The sequence below is a fragment of the Acanthochromis polyacanthus genome, chromosome 1 (assembly GCF_021347895.1).
Source record: "Acanthochromis polyacanthus isolate Apoly-LR-REF ecotype Palm Island chromosome 1, KAUST_Apoly_ChrSc, whole genome shotgun sequence".
NCBI lineage: Eukaryota > Metazoa > Chordata > Actinopteri > Pomacentridae > Acanthochromis > Acanthochromis polyacanthus.
In genome coordinates, this window is record NC_067113.1 from 419962 (window position 1) to 437941 (window position 17980).

Here is a 17980-nt window from a genome sequence, read left to right on the forward strand (position 1 = left end):
AAGCAGTGTATTGATGGGTGAATATTAGCATCTTGTCATTCAAAAACATGTTACAGTTCCAGTCGACAACTCGGCGATTGTTTTATTTGTTTTAACTCTTGGTGTAATTCCGTGTTTCCTCAGATCTCTACTGCAAAAGTAGAGAGTTGAAAGTTAGCATAGCCTATGAAGCCACAATAACCACATTAAGTGGAACATCATTGGGAATTATCCTTTAGGATTCTGCTTCTTCTTACACTCAAAGATGGGAAACAGTAGAGATCCTGATCCTTCACACCTCCGCCCAGTGTGGCTTTAGAACCACTTCTTAGAGAACAACAGCTCTTAGACTTTAACAGACACTTCAATTTACCTGCCTTCACTGCAGCTGCTTTAGCTCATACGTGGGCAATAGTAAGCCTTATAAAACACTTTCCTTTAGGCCTTTATGGCTTTTTCTTTTAACATTTTGTGAAGATAAACACAGGAAAAACAAGCAGATTAGGAACTGAACTGCCAGTGTTGCATTTATGTGCTGTCTGCGGCTTCCAGTTTAAATAGCTTCAGTAAAATACCTTTTTCAAGTTACTTTTGTCTTTTGTTGGAGCTAATTTCACTTTCTGAATTGTGCTGTAGGATAAAGATGTTTGGTTATAAAAAGACATAAACCATAGTGAGGTTTGTTGTAAAAGTAGCCATGAAATGGGAACACAAATATGTGTGCACTAAGTATAGCAAGGGAAAAAGTTACGAGACAACAAAAGTCATGTGAAGCTGATTAAAGTAGTGCTGCTGTCTGTTCAGCAGATGGCAGCACATTTCAGCTGAAGAAGTCCCATTCTGCTGTCACATGGTCCTCAGCTGAGTGTCTCATTGGTGTACTTTTTACTGAAGTCTGGACCCATGGTGTCAGCAGTTCGTATGATTTTTGACGCTAAAATAAATTCTGATGGTGCAGCTGTTTTTGTTCCACTTTAACTCTTCTATTGGCTCTCCTTCCTACAGTCCTGCTGGGTGGTCCATTTAGTCAAAGTGAGTCCGTGATTCAGTGTGGAGCACTGCAGATTCCTCAGTCATCACAGACACTTGGTGGTGGCATCACTGATGGGAACAGTGGACGGTTGTGGTGGTGGTGGTTTCAGAGGTGAAAGATGTGTCTAATGGTGGTAACACTGTGTCCTGTCCTGTAGTCCTGCTGGGTGCTGCACTGCTTCAGCCCGCTGCGTTTCCACGATGAGCTGGTGCTGAGGAACGCCGTGGAGTTGGTTAAACAGGATCTGATAGATGACAAAGAGATGCCTGTGAAAGTGGAGGCTGCCATCGCTCTGCAGACGCTGGTCAGCAACCAAGAACAAGGTCTGTGGAGGAACAGTAATATAATGTTAGTGTTTAGAAGGTCATACCAGCAACAGATACTGAACCCAGACACAGTTCATTTCAGCAAATTGATCCAACCTGCTCGTAAACATGAATGAGCATTAACTTTCACTCACAACCTCACATTTCCTTCTTTGTGAAGTGAGAACACACCACAGCTGTGCTCCGTGTGTTTTTGTGTGTAGCTAAGCTGTACATCAGGCCGTACATTCGGCCAGTCATGCAGGAGCTGCTGCATGTGGTCAAAGAGACGGAAAACGATGACCTGACCAATGTCATTCAGAAGATGATCTGTGAGTACAACCAGGAGGTGGCCACCATCGCGGTCGACATGACGCAGAACCTGGTAGGAACACCACGTACAAATTGACTTTTGTAAATGACTGTTGTCCTGATATGTGTGTGACCTCTGAGTTTGTGTATTCCTGTCTACTCATGGAGAGGACTTGGTTTAAGGTTCTGGTAAGGATGGGTTAAGGTAAGGTTTAAGTAAAGGATTACGGTAGCTGCAGAGCTGTTTAGTTTTTCTTCACAGGGGTTCACTTATGTTTAGGTTCAGCTCAGGGTTGTGGAGGTGAATGTAAGTTACAATAATTTCTTCTGACATGATGGAAACGCATGTGTGTTTGACAGGCAGAGATCTTCACCAGGGTCCTCCAGAGTGAGGAGTATGAGGAGAACGAGGACAAGACTGTCATGGCTCTTGGCATCCTGAGCACCATCGACACCATCCTCACCGTCATGGAGGACCACAAGGAGGTGCCGCATACACTCACACACCGAGCTGATAGTCGTCTGGCTTGCCATTGCAATATTGAAATGTAGTAAAATGTTTAATGCTTGTCTCTCAGATCACTCAGCAGCTGGAGGGGATCTGTTTGCAGGTGATCGGCCTGGTCTTACAGAAGCCCATCATAGGTATGGCAGGTGTGTGTGCGCGAGCTGTCCAGTGTCTTTTTTTCTTTTCTTTTCCAGTGTTGTATAACACACACATGCACACACTACTATTGTTGCTGTTCAGACATTTTGCTGCTCTGACTTGGAGCTTTCTCAGAGTTCAGTTTGATTTGCTTCATGACATACAGTTTATTTTGTGCCTTTTCCTGTCCAGAGCCTCTGTGCATCAAAGGTAGTTTTCTCCAGCTGATGTGATCCACAACAGCAGGGACACACAGCTGTAATTCTAGGATGTTACCTAAAGGTTCTTATAGGGACAGTTTTAAAAATGGAGACTCTATGCTGGCATTATGACAAGAAGACTGGAGCCTATTCCAGCTGATTCGGGTGAAGGCAGGGGACACCCTGGACAGGTCGCCAGTCTGTCACAGGGCTACATATACAGACAAACAAGCACACTCACATTCACACCTACGGGCATTTTAGAGTAATCAGTTAACCTCAGCATATTTTTGGACTGTGAGAGGAAGCCGGAGAACCCGGAGAAAACCCATGCATGCACAGGGAGAACATGCACACCACTACCCCACTGTGCAGCCCCAGTACAAATATTCCTAATATAAAAATTGTTATTATGAGAGTTACTGAATAAAGACGGAATGAAAAGGGAATCTGGATTGGAGTACAGCCTTTGATTTGCAAAATTTAATAGTATAACAATATGGACTTACTCACACACACACCACCAAACACACGCATAAACAGAATCCGACACAGCTGTGCTCCTTATCTCACTCGTCTAAATCTGTAAACAAAGAGGAGGAGGAGCTAAAATCCCCACAGTCACAGTGACTGTGTTTTTCAGGAGTGTTAGAGCTTCTGTACAGTGCATCCAGAAAGTATTCACAGCGTTTCACTTTTTCCACATTTTGTTATGTTACAGCCTTATTCCAAATCGGATTCAATTATTTTTTTCCCTTAAAATTCTACACATAACACCCCATAATGACAAAATGAAAAAAGTTTTTTTGAGAGTCTTGCAAATTTATTAAAAATAAAAAACAAAGAAATTACATGTACATAAGTATTCACAGCCTTTGCCATGAAGCTCTAAATTGAGCTCATGTGCATCCTGTTTCCACTGATCATCCTTGAGATGCTTCTACTGCTTAATTGGAGTCCACCTGTGGCAAATTCAGTTGATTGGACATGATTTGGAAAGGCACACACCTGTCTATATAAGGTTCCACAGTTGGCAGTGCATGTCAGAGCATAAACCAAGCATGAAGTCAAAGGAATTGTCTGTAGACCTCCGAAACAGGATTGTGACGAGGCACAAGTCTGGGGAAGGGTACAGAAAAATTTCTGCTGCTTTGAAGGTCCCAATGAGCACGGTGGCCTCCATCATCCGTAAATGGAAGACATTTGGAACCACCAGGACTCTTCCTAGAGCCGGCCGGCCATCTAAACTGAGCAATCGGGGGAGAAGGGCCTTAGTCAGAGAGGTGACTAAGAACCCCATGGTCACTTTGTCAGAGCTCCAGCGTTCCTCTGTGGAGAGAGGAGAACCTTCCAGAAGGACAACCATCTCTGCAGCAATCCACAAATCAGGCCTGTTTGGTACAGTGGCCAGACGGAAGCCACTTCTTAGTAAAAGGCACATGGCAGCCCGCCTGGAGTTTGCCAAAAGGCACCTGAAGGACTCTCAGACCATCAGCAAAAAAATTCTCTGGTCTGATGAGACAAAGATTGAACTCTTTGGTGTGAATGCTAGGCGTTTTGTTTGGAGGAAACCAGGCACTGCTCATCACCAGGCCAATACCATCCCTACAGTGAAGCATGGTGGCGGTAGCATCATGCTGTGGGGATGTTTTTCAGCAGCAGGAACTGGGAAACTAGTCAAGATAGAGGGGAAGATGAATGCAGCAATGTACAGAGACATCCTGGATGAAAACCTGCTCCATAGCGCTCTTGACCTCAAACTGGAGCGGCGGTTCATCTTTCAGCAGGACAACGACCCTAAGCACACAGCCAAGATAGCAAAGAAGTGGCTTCAGGACAACTCTGTGAATGTCCTTGAGTGGCCCAGCCAGAGCCCGGACTTGAATCCAATTGAGCATCTCTGGAGAGATCTGAAAATGGCTGTGCACCGGCGCTCCCCATCCAACTTGATGGAGCTTGAGAGGTGTTGCAAAGAGGAATGGGCAAAACTGCCCAAAGATAGGTGTGCCAAGCTTGTGGCATCATATTCAAAAAGACTTGAGGCTGTAATTGCTGCCAAAGGTGCATCAACAAAGTATTAAGCAAAGGCTGTGAATACTTATGTACATGTGGTCTCTTAGTTTTTTATTTTTAATAAATTTTCAAGAATCTCAAAAAAACTTTTTTCATGTTGTCATTATGGGGTGTTGTGTGTAGAATTTTAAGGGAAAAAATGAATTGAATCCGATTTGGTATAAGACTGTAACATAACAAAATGTGGAAAAGGTAACGCGCTGTGAATACTTTCCGGATGCACTGTAGAACTGCTACCAGTATGGATCTACTGTGGAGCTGTTTGTGTCTCCTGCACTGACACAGTGTAATCTGGAAACACATGGCAATGAAAAGATACAAGAAGCAAGCAGACACTGTTGGAGTGTAGCCTTGTACACTTAAGTATTATCATTCAGTACCATTTTGTGGTACTTTTATTATTTGAAAGAAATGTAAAAAGTCATAGAACACTCACACTTGCTCCAGTCCAGATAAGTTCATGCAGCAACAAACCATCACAGGCTGAGCCAGGAGCCCTTGATTTGATTTACCATTCCAATCTATGAAAGATGATCTGTGAAAGAAAGGAATGACATTGGGAATACTAGCTTTCCAAACTGAGTTGTCTCCATCGGAATGGGCTAAGGAGCTCAGAGTAGAGTCAGTGCTTCTTCACACTGAAAGCAGCCAACTTAGATGGTTCAAGTGAAGAGAGAGCCATGGACGATGTAAATCTGCACATTCTGGAGGAGGTAACAGTGTATAGGAACTCCTCAGCCATTTCAAGGCAGATGACTGCAAAAGAACTTCCAAAAATGAAATTTTGGTATATGGACATGAGTTTTTAGTGTTTAATCAGTGCTGGTGAAGAAAATGGTTTTCTTCTCAACTGCATTAAAAACCTAGGCATACGATGCCGATAAAAAACGTTATCACCCTCCCTACCCTTCTGGGAGTTGTCCGCTTGTACAGCTTTAAAAATTAAATCATGGTCAATATAAACCCATCAGGCAGAACATTATGACCACCTGCCTCATATACTGTTGGTCCCCCTTTTACTGAAAATACAGTCCTGACCCATCAAGGCATGGACTCCACTAGACTCCTGAAGGTGTACTGTGGCATCTGGACTCCTCTATACCCTGAATGTGTGCCGTGGTATCTGGACTCTACTAGTCCCTAAAGGTGTTCTGTGGTGTCTGGACTCTGATAGACCCTGAAGGTGTTCTGTGGTATCTGGACTCTACTAGTCCGTGAATGTGTGCTGTGGTATCTGGCACCAAGATGTTAGCATCAGATCCTTTAAGTCTTGGAAGTTGCCAGGTGGGGTCTCCATGGATCGAACTTGTTTCCAGAACATCCTACAGATGCTCCATTGGATTGAGATCTGGATAATTTGGAGGTCAGGTCAACATCTCAAACTCGTTGTGCTCCTCAAACCATTCCTGAACCATTTTTGCTTCGTGTCACTGCACATTATCCTGCTGAAAGACTCCACAGCCATCAGGGTGTACTGTTTCCATAAAGGGTGTAGATGGTCTGCAGCAATGGTTAGGTAGGAGGTACATGTCAAAGTAACATCTACATGGATGGAGGACCCAAGGTTTCCCAGCAGAACATTAAGCTTCTCTAAGCATTGTCAGTTAATTAAATATGTGATACATGAAATTACCAGCTGCATACGTGTTTACCACCTTGAAGTCAGACAGCCTTGCGTATCTACAGTTTTACCCCAGTCTTCTTTGCAAAACTGCTAAAGCTTTGTCAGGTTGCCCAGTGATCCTGAGTGAACAACCTTTTTTAAGTCCAGCCACACATTCTCATTGGGAACATTCATCTGCCAAATTCTCTGAAACGCCTTTGGAGGCGGCTTATGGTAGAGAAATGAACATTCAATACACGAGCCACAGCTCTGGTTGACATTCCTGCTGTCAGCATGCCAATTGCACGCTCCCTCAAATCCTGCTACATCTGTGGCATTGTGCTGTGATAAAACTGCACCTTTCAGAGTGGCCTTTTATTGTGGGCAGTCTAAGGCACACCTGTGCACTAATCATGGTGTCTAATCAGCATCTTGATATGGCACACCTGTGAGGTGGGATGGATTATCTCAGCAAAGGAGAAGTGCTCACTATCACAGATTTAGACAGATTTGTGAACAATATTTGAGAGAAATGGTGATATTGTGTATGTGAAAAAAGTTTTAGATCTTTGAGTTCATCTCATTAAAAATGGGAGCAAAAACAGAAGTGTTGCGTTTATATTTTTGAGTGTAATTTTATATCCAGACTGTCGGCCACAGTGTACTGGTGGATGTTTTTAAACTGTGTTCCTGGATTTAGGCGTTGAAGACTGTGTTCAATTCCACATAAACTATCATTTATTGTAAGGTGTAAGAAACAAACCAATCAATGGAATGGAAATAATGCTGATTCTGACCTTGTGGAGATGTGTGGGTAGTAGCCAAATCAAAATTAAAGCGTTTTATTTTTAGTCACTGTCCTTGCCAAAGTAAGTGATTTTTCTTTTATTCAGTCACATAAGACTGCAAACTGAATTTCGGACACCGTAGGAATCCCCAGTACATAATGTTACCCTATTTATTCATTTATGCCTGCAGGTAATATTTTCACGAGTGCCACATTTTTTTTGTTTGTCCTTTTGTTACAGAGAACCAGTTTCACTAAATACACAGTAGCTTCCTGCTTCCATTTAGTGTTAAGAAGAGATGTGTAGTTAGGTTTGTTTAAACATAGAAGAATGACCCCAATCTGGTCTACACAGTGTTCATAGATTTTACTCTGTATTAGTCTCAGATGTGCAGTCAACCACCAGAGTTTTCAACTTTCTCCCTCCTTTCTTTGCTTTAGTTCCTTCTCACTGCATTTAGGTTTTACAGAATTTGTTGTGAACGTGAGCTTCAGTCCCAGTCTTTTTCTGTCCATTGCAGAGTTCTACGAGGAAATCCTGTCACTGGCATTTGGCCTCACCTGTCAGACGATATCCCCCCAGATGTGGCAGCTGCTTGGTGTTCTTTATGAGGTCTTCCAGCACGACTGCTTTGACTATTTCACAGGTAAGTTGTGATGCCAACAGCACAGAGTCTGATGAGAAGTCATAAAATGCCACCTGTGGCCAGGTACCTGTTGTTCTGGTTTGCACATTCTGTACTTAATGTCACAGAACCAGCAAGTATTTGGTATGTAGTTTGGAAATGACACTCTGAGGTAAATTGAATGCAAGTTTAACACAAATGGTTGGTTTGAGTCCATGGAGGACAGCTTTCTAGGAATTGTCTCTGCTGATCTTGCTTGGCTTTTATCACTCTGTTTTTACTGCAGTCTCTGGTCTGATTTCCCAGTGGCTGGACCCTCATTTTCCTCACTTACCTAGAATGTCGCCTTGTTTGCAAGTTGGAGATGTGTCCATCTAGACTGTCTGTGCTCTACATGTTAGAAAGATGAAAGCCTACATACTATAAACTGAAAATGCTAGGAACTTTCATTAATTCACTTGCAGTTAGTAAAAACAATAGCAGAAATTCACATGCTGTTCAAAGTGTTTTAGAGATTGTGTTTATTTTCTGCATCATACAAATTACATGATAATGCAGAAAACACAATAACTAATCCAGTTAAAGCAGCTGTAAGGAAAGCCCAATTTCAGAAACTCCATTACAAATTACGATTTATAATGCAGTAAAAAAAAACACGTTACAGGTCGTTAGAGTACACAAACTGCAGGTTCCAGTATCCTTACCTTGGTAGGCGTCACTAAGCCCACATTCACTGACGAGTGGACATTCAGACCGGACAGACCTTTCATAGTATGGTTACTGCTCTTGTTCTCTGGAGAGACATCCCCTCTGCAGCGGTTATTTAATACTACAGTTTTCTATGCTGATGAAAATAATTAAAAGAAGCTGTATCCTTTCCAAAATCAGACATTTATGTTGCTGTGTACGGAAGGTTTCAAGGAAACGTCTTTCTTTGTCTTGCTCTAGAGACCTGGTCTCTTTTTCTTTACAGTGTTTTCAGTAAAAAGCTGGTTAGCAACAGCCACAGTTACATGAAAAGGCATCACTAACACTGAACCTAGCTAAGGCTAGACTTTAGTTGAAGTGCAACCAACATAACTTCCAGGCTTAATAAAGACCAGTAGATGGTAGAGGTGTGTATTCCAGTCAGGCTGGTTAGATTAGGTCATCTTGGGATGCAGAGATCATTAGAGACTGTAATTAAAGGAGGATGAAAGATCACAACTTCCCTCCACTGAACTAAAATGAGGCCAAAATGTTGAGGAAATTGGTGCTGCAAGACTGTGAGGTAGAGACCAAGAGGCAAAGACGTGGTATCAAGGTCCCGTCTCCCACCTCCACTAATGTGAGCTCACACCTTTAGAACTTCCAGCTGTTGCAATTCTGTAGTGTGTTGCACTGACATTTTCTAATTACAGCTAGTTATCTAGTCATCCAGCTATAAATCATCTACTGTTTAACCATTGATTGATAGAGATATTTGCACTAGTATGTTACTAAGCTGCATTTTTTGTATTATTTCTCTCTTTTTTAATTTTTATTCTTATTATTACTTGCTCTAGATTTGTACATATATTTATCCCCTATTTCTTATTATGTCATCGTTGCACTGACTGCTCTACGAGCCTTTTTAATTGCCCCCTGGGGACAAATAAAGTTTTCTGAATCTGATTGTTTGTGGTGTCAGCTTGAGGCAGCAGGTGGGATCTCAGTACCACACCTCTAACTGGGATCAGTAGTGCCTGGACTCAACACAAAATGGCCACTTGTGAAACAGTTTGGCTTCTCTTCTGGGGAGCCGTCATCCCATCCTGAATTGAAAAGGGTTGTTGGATGCGTGTATCCCATAATGGCAATTCTTCTAACCAGAAAACTAAATCTAACCATTGGAATGACCTTGACAATAATGTGTTTTGTTGCTGAAGCTGATGACAGATTGTGTTTATGTTCTAGATATGATGCCTCTTCTGCACAACTATGTTACCGTGGATACGGACATGCTTCTGTCCAACCCAAAGCACTTAGAGGTCATCTACAGCATGTGTAAAAAGGTCAGGCTTTAAACATGTTCTGAGTGGAGATCCAGTTTTCCCAGTGCTGCTACTGCTGCTGCTACATCATGACTGCTAAATGACTCTGTGACTTCCCCTGCTGTAGGTGCTGACCATAGATGCAGGTGAGGATGCAGAGTGTCATGCTGCCAAACTGTTGGAGGTCATCATCCTTCAGTGCAGAGGCAGAGGCATCGACCAGGTCAGAAGCAGCTTCAGAGTACAGACCTTTTTGTGGGATTCACTCATCATGCAGTTAACATAGTAGTTCACAGCCTCCTACCACTCCTTAACACCACTGAGGAAAAAAACTCCTCAGTTGTGATAATCAAAAGTGAATTCACAGGAGAGAAATGCTTTTGTGATCTTCTGTCATTCCTGGCCTGCTACCACATCACTAATCTATCTTAAGCACCACCAAAGTTCAAAAACTTGAGTTGAATGTATGGAATTCAAAAAGCAAAGCAAATATGCTATTTCATGTTTCAAACACTGAACTGAGCAGCTGCAAACTGGGCCAGAACTGTAAATAAATCAAAGATATGTCTGTAGCAAACTGGCTTAAGTTGTAGATCTGGAAATGTCTGCTTTTAAACTGCGAACTCTTTAAATAATAAAAGCAGTTATTGTTAATAAATTCGTTGTCAGATGTTAGCCACAGCCTGATTTTGTGCTCTGTCTCCCCTGCAGTGCATCCCTCTGTTTGTGGAGGCTGTGCTCGAGCGTTTGATGAGGGGGGTGAAGTCCAGTGAGCTCAGGACCATGTGTTTGCAGGTGGCCATCGCTGCGCTGTATTACAACCCAGCCCTGCTCATCCACACCATGGACAACATGCACTTTCCACACAACCCACAGCCCATCACCGCCCACTTCATCAACCAGTGGATGAACGACACGGAGTTCTTCCTGGGGTGAGGAGGGCCTCTGTTGCTGTTCACTGATTCAAGTTCTGGATTAAAGGAAGGTCACAAATTTCTGTCAGGATTTTAGATAAGTGTAAATGTTTTTGCGGAAATGTCGATGGCTTTTTTTTTCATCTTGATGATGACCAGATAAATGACATGAAGGTACAGGACAATACAATACAATGAGTTCATTAATCCCCGAAGGGAAATTGAGTGTGTACAACAGAATTGTCTGTGAAGGTTCTCAGTCGTCCAGGTCATCCTAAGGTGAAGGGTTAGTTCAGGCAACTGGACTTATTCTTGTGACCTTGAAGACGTTTCGCCTCTCATCCAAGCGGCTGCTTCAGTTCTCAAAACTAGTTTGGAGAGTCCCAGGTACTTAAAGGGGAACTTCATTTTTTTTCAACCTGGGGTCTGTTTTTACATGTCATTTCATACATGTGAGTGATGGAGAAATGAATTTTCGACATAGCTCCAGTATTTAGCCAGGCAGGTAGCTTAGCAGCTCAGCTAGCGAAAAGTATGGGGCAACTTGCCCCCCCGCGTCAAAGTCCGCCCTAACGTGCTTTTTCCCCCACACTGACCGGCTCGGATAGTCTCAACGAGTGTCCCACAACATACTAGAGATGAGAAGTGAACGAAAACCTCCACATTACTTGGCGATCGCTTCTTGTTGTGGTATGGGGCAAGTTGCCCCATACTTTTCACTAGCTGAGCTGCTAAGCTGCCTGCCTGGCTAAATACTGGAGCTATGTCGAAAATTCATTTCTCCATCACTCACATGTATGAAATGACATATGAAAACAGACCCCAGGTTGAAAAAACTGAAGTTCCCCTTTAACCACGAGAGGTGAAGGTGGGGCTAAGGCTGATGGTATCTACTAAAGGACTAAAGAAATATTTCAACAACAGGTGTTGAATCCCAATGAGGTATTAATATGCTAATAGAGGGGGGAATGGTGAGAGTCATTGATTTAATGGCCCACTGAGTCGCCTCCTACCTATGACTCATCATCATGTGAGTCGTTAGGCTCACCTGAGGAAAGGTGTGAAGAGTGGTTAAATCTTCTGGGGAGAGTTCTGAAGGCAGCTTTGTATCTTTCTGAGAGATGGTGTCTGAGGCCTCCCCCTCTGTTCAGAGTGGGTCGCTCTAGATGAACAGAAATGGCCTCTTTCACTCCTCTGTCAAACCATCTGTCCTCTCTGTCTAGAATATGTACAGCTGAGTCCTGGAAGGAGTGGCCTTTCTCCTGTAAATGTAAATGGACAGCTGAAGCTCTTCTGTGTTGGGCCATGCGTCTGTGTAGAGGCTGCTTGGTCTCACCAATGTAAAGATCTGGGCAGTCCTCACTGCACTGGACTGAGTAAACTACATTGTTGAGTTTGTGTCTTGGTGTTTTGTCCAAAACAGAATTAGTATTTAGTGCAGAATAAGCATTCAAAGACATCTGTCCACTGCAGGAGCTCAGAGCAGGTGCAGGGCCACGCTAACATTAATCTGTCCTTTCAACACCGTCTATCTGTCGCAGTGTAATATCAGAGAGATTTCACTACAGCGTCAACTTTGAGTGCACGAAATAAAGTAACAAATAGTAGTTAGTGGACCTCTTTCCGGTTAGGACATAGAACAATGAATGTTTCTGTATGGTGAACTTCTGTTGCTGATAGTGATGTTAGAAAGGAGAAGACTGCAGCTCTACAAGGGCATTGTTCTCCTCTCCAACCAATTAGCATGTATTCTCCAAGTTCAAACAGTCGGTGTCAAAATGTGCACACCAGTGTTTTGGGGCTGATCAGAAGGACCTACACTGGAAGAGGCACTTCCTTTGTTCAAAAACAGCCCGATAGAGGTTCTGCAGGGGTCATTCCTGCAGTCAGAACATATGCAAACATTCAAGCTGCCCTAAAATGGAAAACAGCGTAAAATTTCCATCTAGAGAACCTGCATGAGCTTTCATGTGTAGTTATCAGAACTTCCATGTTGGCTTTATTCTCAGTGTCAAAGGCTGCTGCTGGAGCCAGACCAGCTGTTTGACCCTGCTACAGTTCTTAATGCTTCACTGTTGTTGGAACATCCTGACTCCAGTTCCATATTAAAATAGATTCAAAGATTGATATCTGTCCTTTCATGTCGCTCTCAGAAAAGGAAAAGGTTTCCCTTCTTTTTTTTATTTGAGAATATTGATTAGCAGTGTTCAGCCTTCATAAGACTGGTGCCTTCATAGCCTCTTTTAAGCCTGAACCTCTCTCCGTTAATCACGTTGGTTCTGTGTTTGAATTAACACCCTGTCAGTGTTTTGTGGATTCCCCTCATTCTCACCCTGTTCTCCTTCCTCTCCCTGAACTACTATCCAGACTCCATGACCGTAAGATGTGCATCATCGGCCTGAGTGTGCTTATAGAGCTGCCTAGCCGGCCAGCAGTGCTGGACGGAGTCGCTGCCCAGATCGTCCCCTCCATCCTGCTCCTTTTTCTAGGCCTCAAACACCTCTATGCCTCCCGCCTAATCAACAAACCAGACCTACTGGCTCGTGCAGGGGCTCAGGACGAAGACCAAAACGGTGAGAAAAGATCAGGAATGAGACGGACACTTTGAAGAAACTGGAAGGACAGGGTGGTGGACAGTTTGGTAAACTGAAGCAGAATGGATGCAGAAAGAAAGCAGTAAGGCTTAGTGACCAGAATGAAATGAGATTCTTCTTTTTTGCCAGCATTAGATCTTCCACTACTTGAATCTTGATTCAATGCTGAGCTCAAATTAGCTGCACCACATTTCCTTTCTCACCCCACTGGCTATACTTTGCTTCAGTGGAGCATAAAGGAATTAGATCCCTAAACCTTGTCTGGTGCTTGTGGGGCAGACTGATAAATTAACTTCGTGTTATGGTAGCAGCTAAGGATTTCCCCTGCGGCCTGATGTTTAAAATGCATTGATGTCACCACGGTAAATGCTTCAGAATAGTGCGTTCTTTATTGAAAAGCTTACATTTTCTTCAAGTGAAAAGAAAATGTGTTGTGGTTTGGTATAGAAGGACAGTGGTATGGAGCTGATATCAAATAGTTCAACAACATTTTCTACCCTCTTACGGCTATTGTCGCTGTTGTTAAGTGTGTGTTTTGGCCCTAAGTTCACGTTGGGATCACTAATAAACAGCTTTGGATGGCTTACTGAGCTCATCTGTCACAAGCTATTAAATCATAAGCTCTAAAAAACAGTCGATGAAACATGATCACGTCTGTCTCTTTACTCCATATACAGCAGATTCACACACCACTGTCAGATGATTCACTAGCTGTGTTTAAGCCAAATGATCAGGCATTTCAAACAGATCAGTCATCAACAATTCTACAAGCAAACACAGTGGGGAAACGTATGAATAAAAGTGTAAACTTTAAAACCAGGTGATCGTCACCATGCCAGAGCAGGTCAGGGTGAAACACAACACAGGAAAATTATCAGGGTTACAGTTTATTTCTGTGCCTGGTAGGAAGAGCAGCTCCAGAATGGTCCTATTCTGACTGGACACCCACACCGAGCTTCCACGAGTAATAATAATACTAATAATGATAGTAATAGATTTTATTTGAAGTGTACTATTCATTGAGGCAAAATCTCAAAGTGCTACATTTAAGATATAAAACAGATAAAAAACAAAACGATATTCTATTCAGAAAGCTGTCTGCAGGAAAACATACCAGATAGATTTAAGCTGACCTTAAAGTTGTTAGCTTTAGGTCGACTACCTGTCTGACAAAGCTGCTTGTGTGATAGTATTGTTTTTGTTTATTGTTTATTTCATTCACCAAAAACAAATACAACATAAATACAACAAAATGATTTGAATGAAAGGGTGGCAGGGTGATAGTAGCTAGCTGCTCAGATTTGTGGTGTGTTCACATTAGCAAATTCAATTGTGTGTAGGTCAGTTTTCCGCTCTGAAGCTCATGCTGCCGCCTTGGCTTTTCATGCTGCTGTTGTCAGCAGTAGGCGGCCACATTTCACAGACTTAAACAGTGTTTTTATAACAGATTTAACAGCTGCATCTCCGTTGGAACACTTTGTCAAGAGAATAAGCTATCGTTGCATTCTGATCTTGATTTTAGAAGAAATTTGTTGTTGTACCAGTCTGGAACTTCAGAAACACAAAGAGGCTTGCTGTTTTTTTTCATCCATCTTTCAGTTCAAGCAGTGGATCACAATGATTGGCTGTGCCCACAAATTTTAATGCAGCATATGCTTTTGTATTTGGCAGAGGAGATTCCCAGCGATGAAGATGAGGTGAACGAGAACCGAAACGCCATGCAGCAGTCAAGCAGGCCAGCAGGCCAGGGAGGTGAAGAAGATGATGAAGATGAAGATGACTACTGGGATGAGGACGGCTTTGAGGGAACGCCCCTGGAGGAGTACAGTACACCTCTGGACTACGACAATGGAGAGGATGAATATCAGTTCTTCACCTCCGCCCTGCTCAGTAAGTCGTCATTCAGATGTCAAACGTTTGTGTGTAAATGGATGAACAAGAAACATTCTTGAAGCCCAATTACCACAAACCTAAAAACATTCTGCAGGATTTTCCAGGAGACTCAGCATTTACTTTCCAATTTGAACATTTCTCTTTTAACACTACTCGTTCATTTATAGCCAGAGGGTGGAGCAGCTGTAGGACTACATTAGATTGATCCTCAGTCATAACTTATCCTGCTACTAGTCCAGGTTACTCTGACTCCAGTCCTGTTTAAAGCATTTTGAAGCGCTGTGCTGTTCTGATGCTCTGGTTTTGCTTTTAACGTGAGCCTCAGGTACATCTTCTTTTGAAGAGCTGCTGTGATTAAACTTCTCCTATATATATATATATATATATATATATATATATAGCAGGGTAGAGACTGCGATTTGGTAGAGTTGGAGTTTCTACCAGCAGAGTTTGCGATTGGAGTCTCTACCAGTAGAAACTCCAATCCTACCAGTAGAGATGGAACTTTAAATCTGACCCCTGCCCTGACCCCTGACCCTAACCTTAAAAGTCTAACCTTAGCCCTGACAAATTTCTACTGGTAGGATTGGAGTTTCTACCAGTAGAGATTGCGATTGCAATCTCTACTGGTAGAAACTCCAACTCTACAAATCGCAGTCTCTACCCTGACATTATATATATATATATATATATATATATATATATAAATGCTGCTCTACACTAAACCTGTAATCTGCAGACTCTGCCATACTGCGACTCTGAGTGCAAACAAATCTGAAAGTCAGCATCAATTCGTGGCTTCGCCCAGGATTTTAATCTCACTTTCCCCAGTGAAGGTCCAAGTCTAACCCATGGTGCCACCACCTGCTAGTTTCCATGTATACTATCCCATGTAATTAGCAAAAAGCCTTGTGATTGGCTGAAATCTTCACAGCTTAGGTTTTCTAAAGGCTAAAGCTGGAACTCAGGAGGTACAAAAGATACCAGACAACTGCCCACCTCCAGTTTCTAGACAAATGGTTGACAGCTGGTTGCTTAGTGAATAATCTGCAGGTTGTGATAAAGTCCCAGCAGGACTGAACATTTTAGTAAAAATGCATTTGTTTTTAAATATCATCTGTTTGCAGCTCATTTGTCAGCTGACAGGTTTTCTGTTATGTTGTCAAAAATATTGATTTCAACTTATATGAGAAAAATTATTGTGACTTCAGTCATGTTAGGGGGAACATCCAAGTGTGATGGCACAGTCTCCATCTGTAAACACAGGATAAAAGCTAACAAAATGGGGTTTGTTGATTGTCAGAATTATTATTACCATCTACTAATACTAGCACTACTTTAACTGTATGAGATGCCTTTCATGTTTGCTGCACCTTATGAGGAAGTGTGTGTGTGTGTGTGTGTGTGTGTGTGTGTGTGTGTGTGTGTGTGTGTGTGTGTGTGTGTGTGTGTGTGTGTGTGTGTGTGTGTGTGTGTGTGTGTGTGTGTGTGTGTGTGTTAGGGGTCCAGAGTACTGATGCAGTGTGGTACCAGTGTCTGACAGCTCCACTCAGCGATGACCAGAAGAAACAGCTCCAGGAGATCTACAGCATCTCACAGCAGAGGAGGAGCACCGCTGCCAAGTGGTGAGGCGAAGAAATGTTCTCCATAGTTCAGCACAACATGGCTCTTATTGGAACTGTTCTGTCACACTTTTCATAGTTTCAAGTGAAGATTTCCAACTTTCTGGTACACTGTCCAACAACACACGAGCTCATGCACATCTCAGTAGATCTGTTCTCAGTTGTCATATCAGAGGGAATTTGATGTGAAGTCAGATAAAGTCATTCAACATTTCAGTCACATAATGTTTTCTAATGAATACAGAATACTAAGATTTAAGTAAGAGTCAAATAATAATGTATTTTTTTCTACTTTTTGTCCAGGAAACAGAGTTGGTGACATTTAAGTCCCACATGTGCACAGAAAACTGAACAGGAGAGAAATGCTGAAAAGGAAGGTTGTAGGGCAGCACAGTAACTGGAATATTATTCAAAATGACAAGTTTGTCTAGTCACAATACATGAACATGATCGTCAGTGATTTTTGTGCTCTGCTCTAGGAAATCTCCACATAGAAAATAGCCAATGTAGATGAAAGCACTTGGTTTCAGTTACACACCTGTTTAAGCTGCTGTGTTGCAGTAACTGATGGAAATGGCAAATACTTTGCTTCAAGGAGATGCTCTGAAATCGAGTGAAGAGTAGAATCACTTTATTCATCCCCGAAGGGAAATTCAGTAGTGGAAGGAACCTTACTTTAGAGTTATTTGATGCAGGTTTGTCCTATTAGTAAGAAAGCAGCAAAGCATGGACCTGAGAGCAGTGCTTTTTATTAAAATGTGAAAGTAAAATCAAAATGTTTTGTCTCTAAAATTAATTAATAACTGTATTAAGAGTGACAGTCGCGATCCCAATATTGATGGGAATAATAGTAATTATGTTTGGTCATGATTGTGCAGCACCAATCAGCTGTTATGGAAACATTTCAGCTGCAAAGAATGACGATGACCAAAAGCTCTCTCTCTCTCTGCAGTTCTTGCCATTTTCAATCGGTACCACAAACTCTGGGTGTTGAGTGCCAAACGCAAACCATTTGTCCCTCCCTGTCCAAAATTCTGAACATTGGTATCCCATTGGAGTTCAGATTTTGGACAGGTAGGACAGATGGTTTGAGAGAGGAGTGAAAGAAGCAATCCATTTCAAAGTAGAGAAGCCATCTCTGAACGGGGGGTGGTCTGCGACATCATCTTTCACCAGTTTACAATCAGGTCCTTTCAAACTCCCCAAAAGAACAACTCAGCAGACTCATGCTAATAACCACCATTAGCACACGAGGGCTCAGTGACATCTGTGCATTTCAGCGATCCCACCGATACTCACAACGACCATCGTTGAGTAGTCAGACGAGTCTTGGTATCGGTCGTTGGTATAATAGCCCTGGACACACGTCACAGAGGTTTAA

The 17980-nt window shown here is 42.5% G+C and overlaps 1 protein-coding gene across 10 annotated transcripts in view; it reads left to right on the forward strand.

Annotated features, from left to right (window-relative positions):
* The window catches only part of ipo8 (importin 8), a 62665-nt gene that overhangs the window by 24303 nt on the left and 20382 nt on the right, over positions 1 to 17980 (forward strand). For 2 of the 10 annotated variants that reach the window (XR_007940789.1, XM_051945312.1), the window contains exons 14-23: positions 1170 to 1335; positions 1542 to 1702; positions 1990 to 2115; positions 2208 to 2283; positions 7460 to 7585; positions 9500 to 9597; positions 9704 to 9799; positions 10288 to 10508; positions 12858 to 13063; positions 14756 to 14974. Coding sequence is in view for 4 of the 10 variants with exons in the window: in XM_051945312.1 (XP_051801272.1) it covers positions 1170 to 1335; positions 1542 to 1702; positions 1990 to 2115; positions 2208 to 2283; positions 7460 to 7585; positions 9500 to 9597; positions 9704 to 9799; positions 10288 to 10508; positions 12858 to 13063; positions 14756 to 14974 (1495 nt within the window). In the remaining 6 variants the exon portion in view is untranslated. Of the gene's footprint in view, positions 1 to 1169; positions 1336 to 1541; positions 1703 to 1989; positions 2116 to 2207; positions 2284 to 7459; positions 7586 to 9499; positions 9598 to 9703; positions 9800 to 10287; positions 10509 to 12857; positions 13064 to 14755; positions 14975 to 16478; positions 16603 to 17980 lie in introns of all 10 variants that reach the window. The other 8 variants (XM_051945307.1, XM_051945326.1, XM_051945316.1 and 5 more) reach the window with 8 other exon arrangements.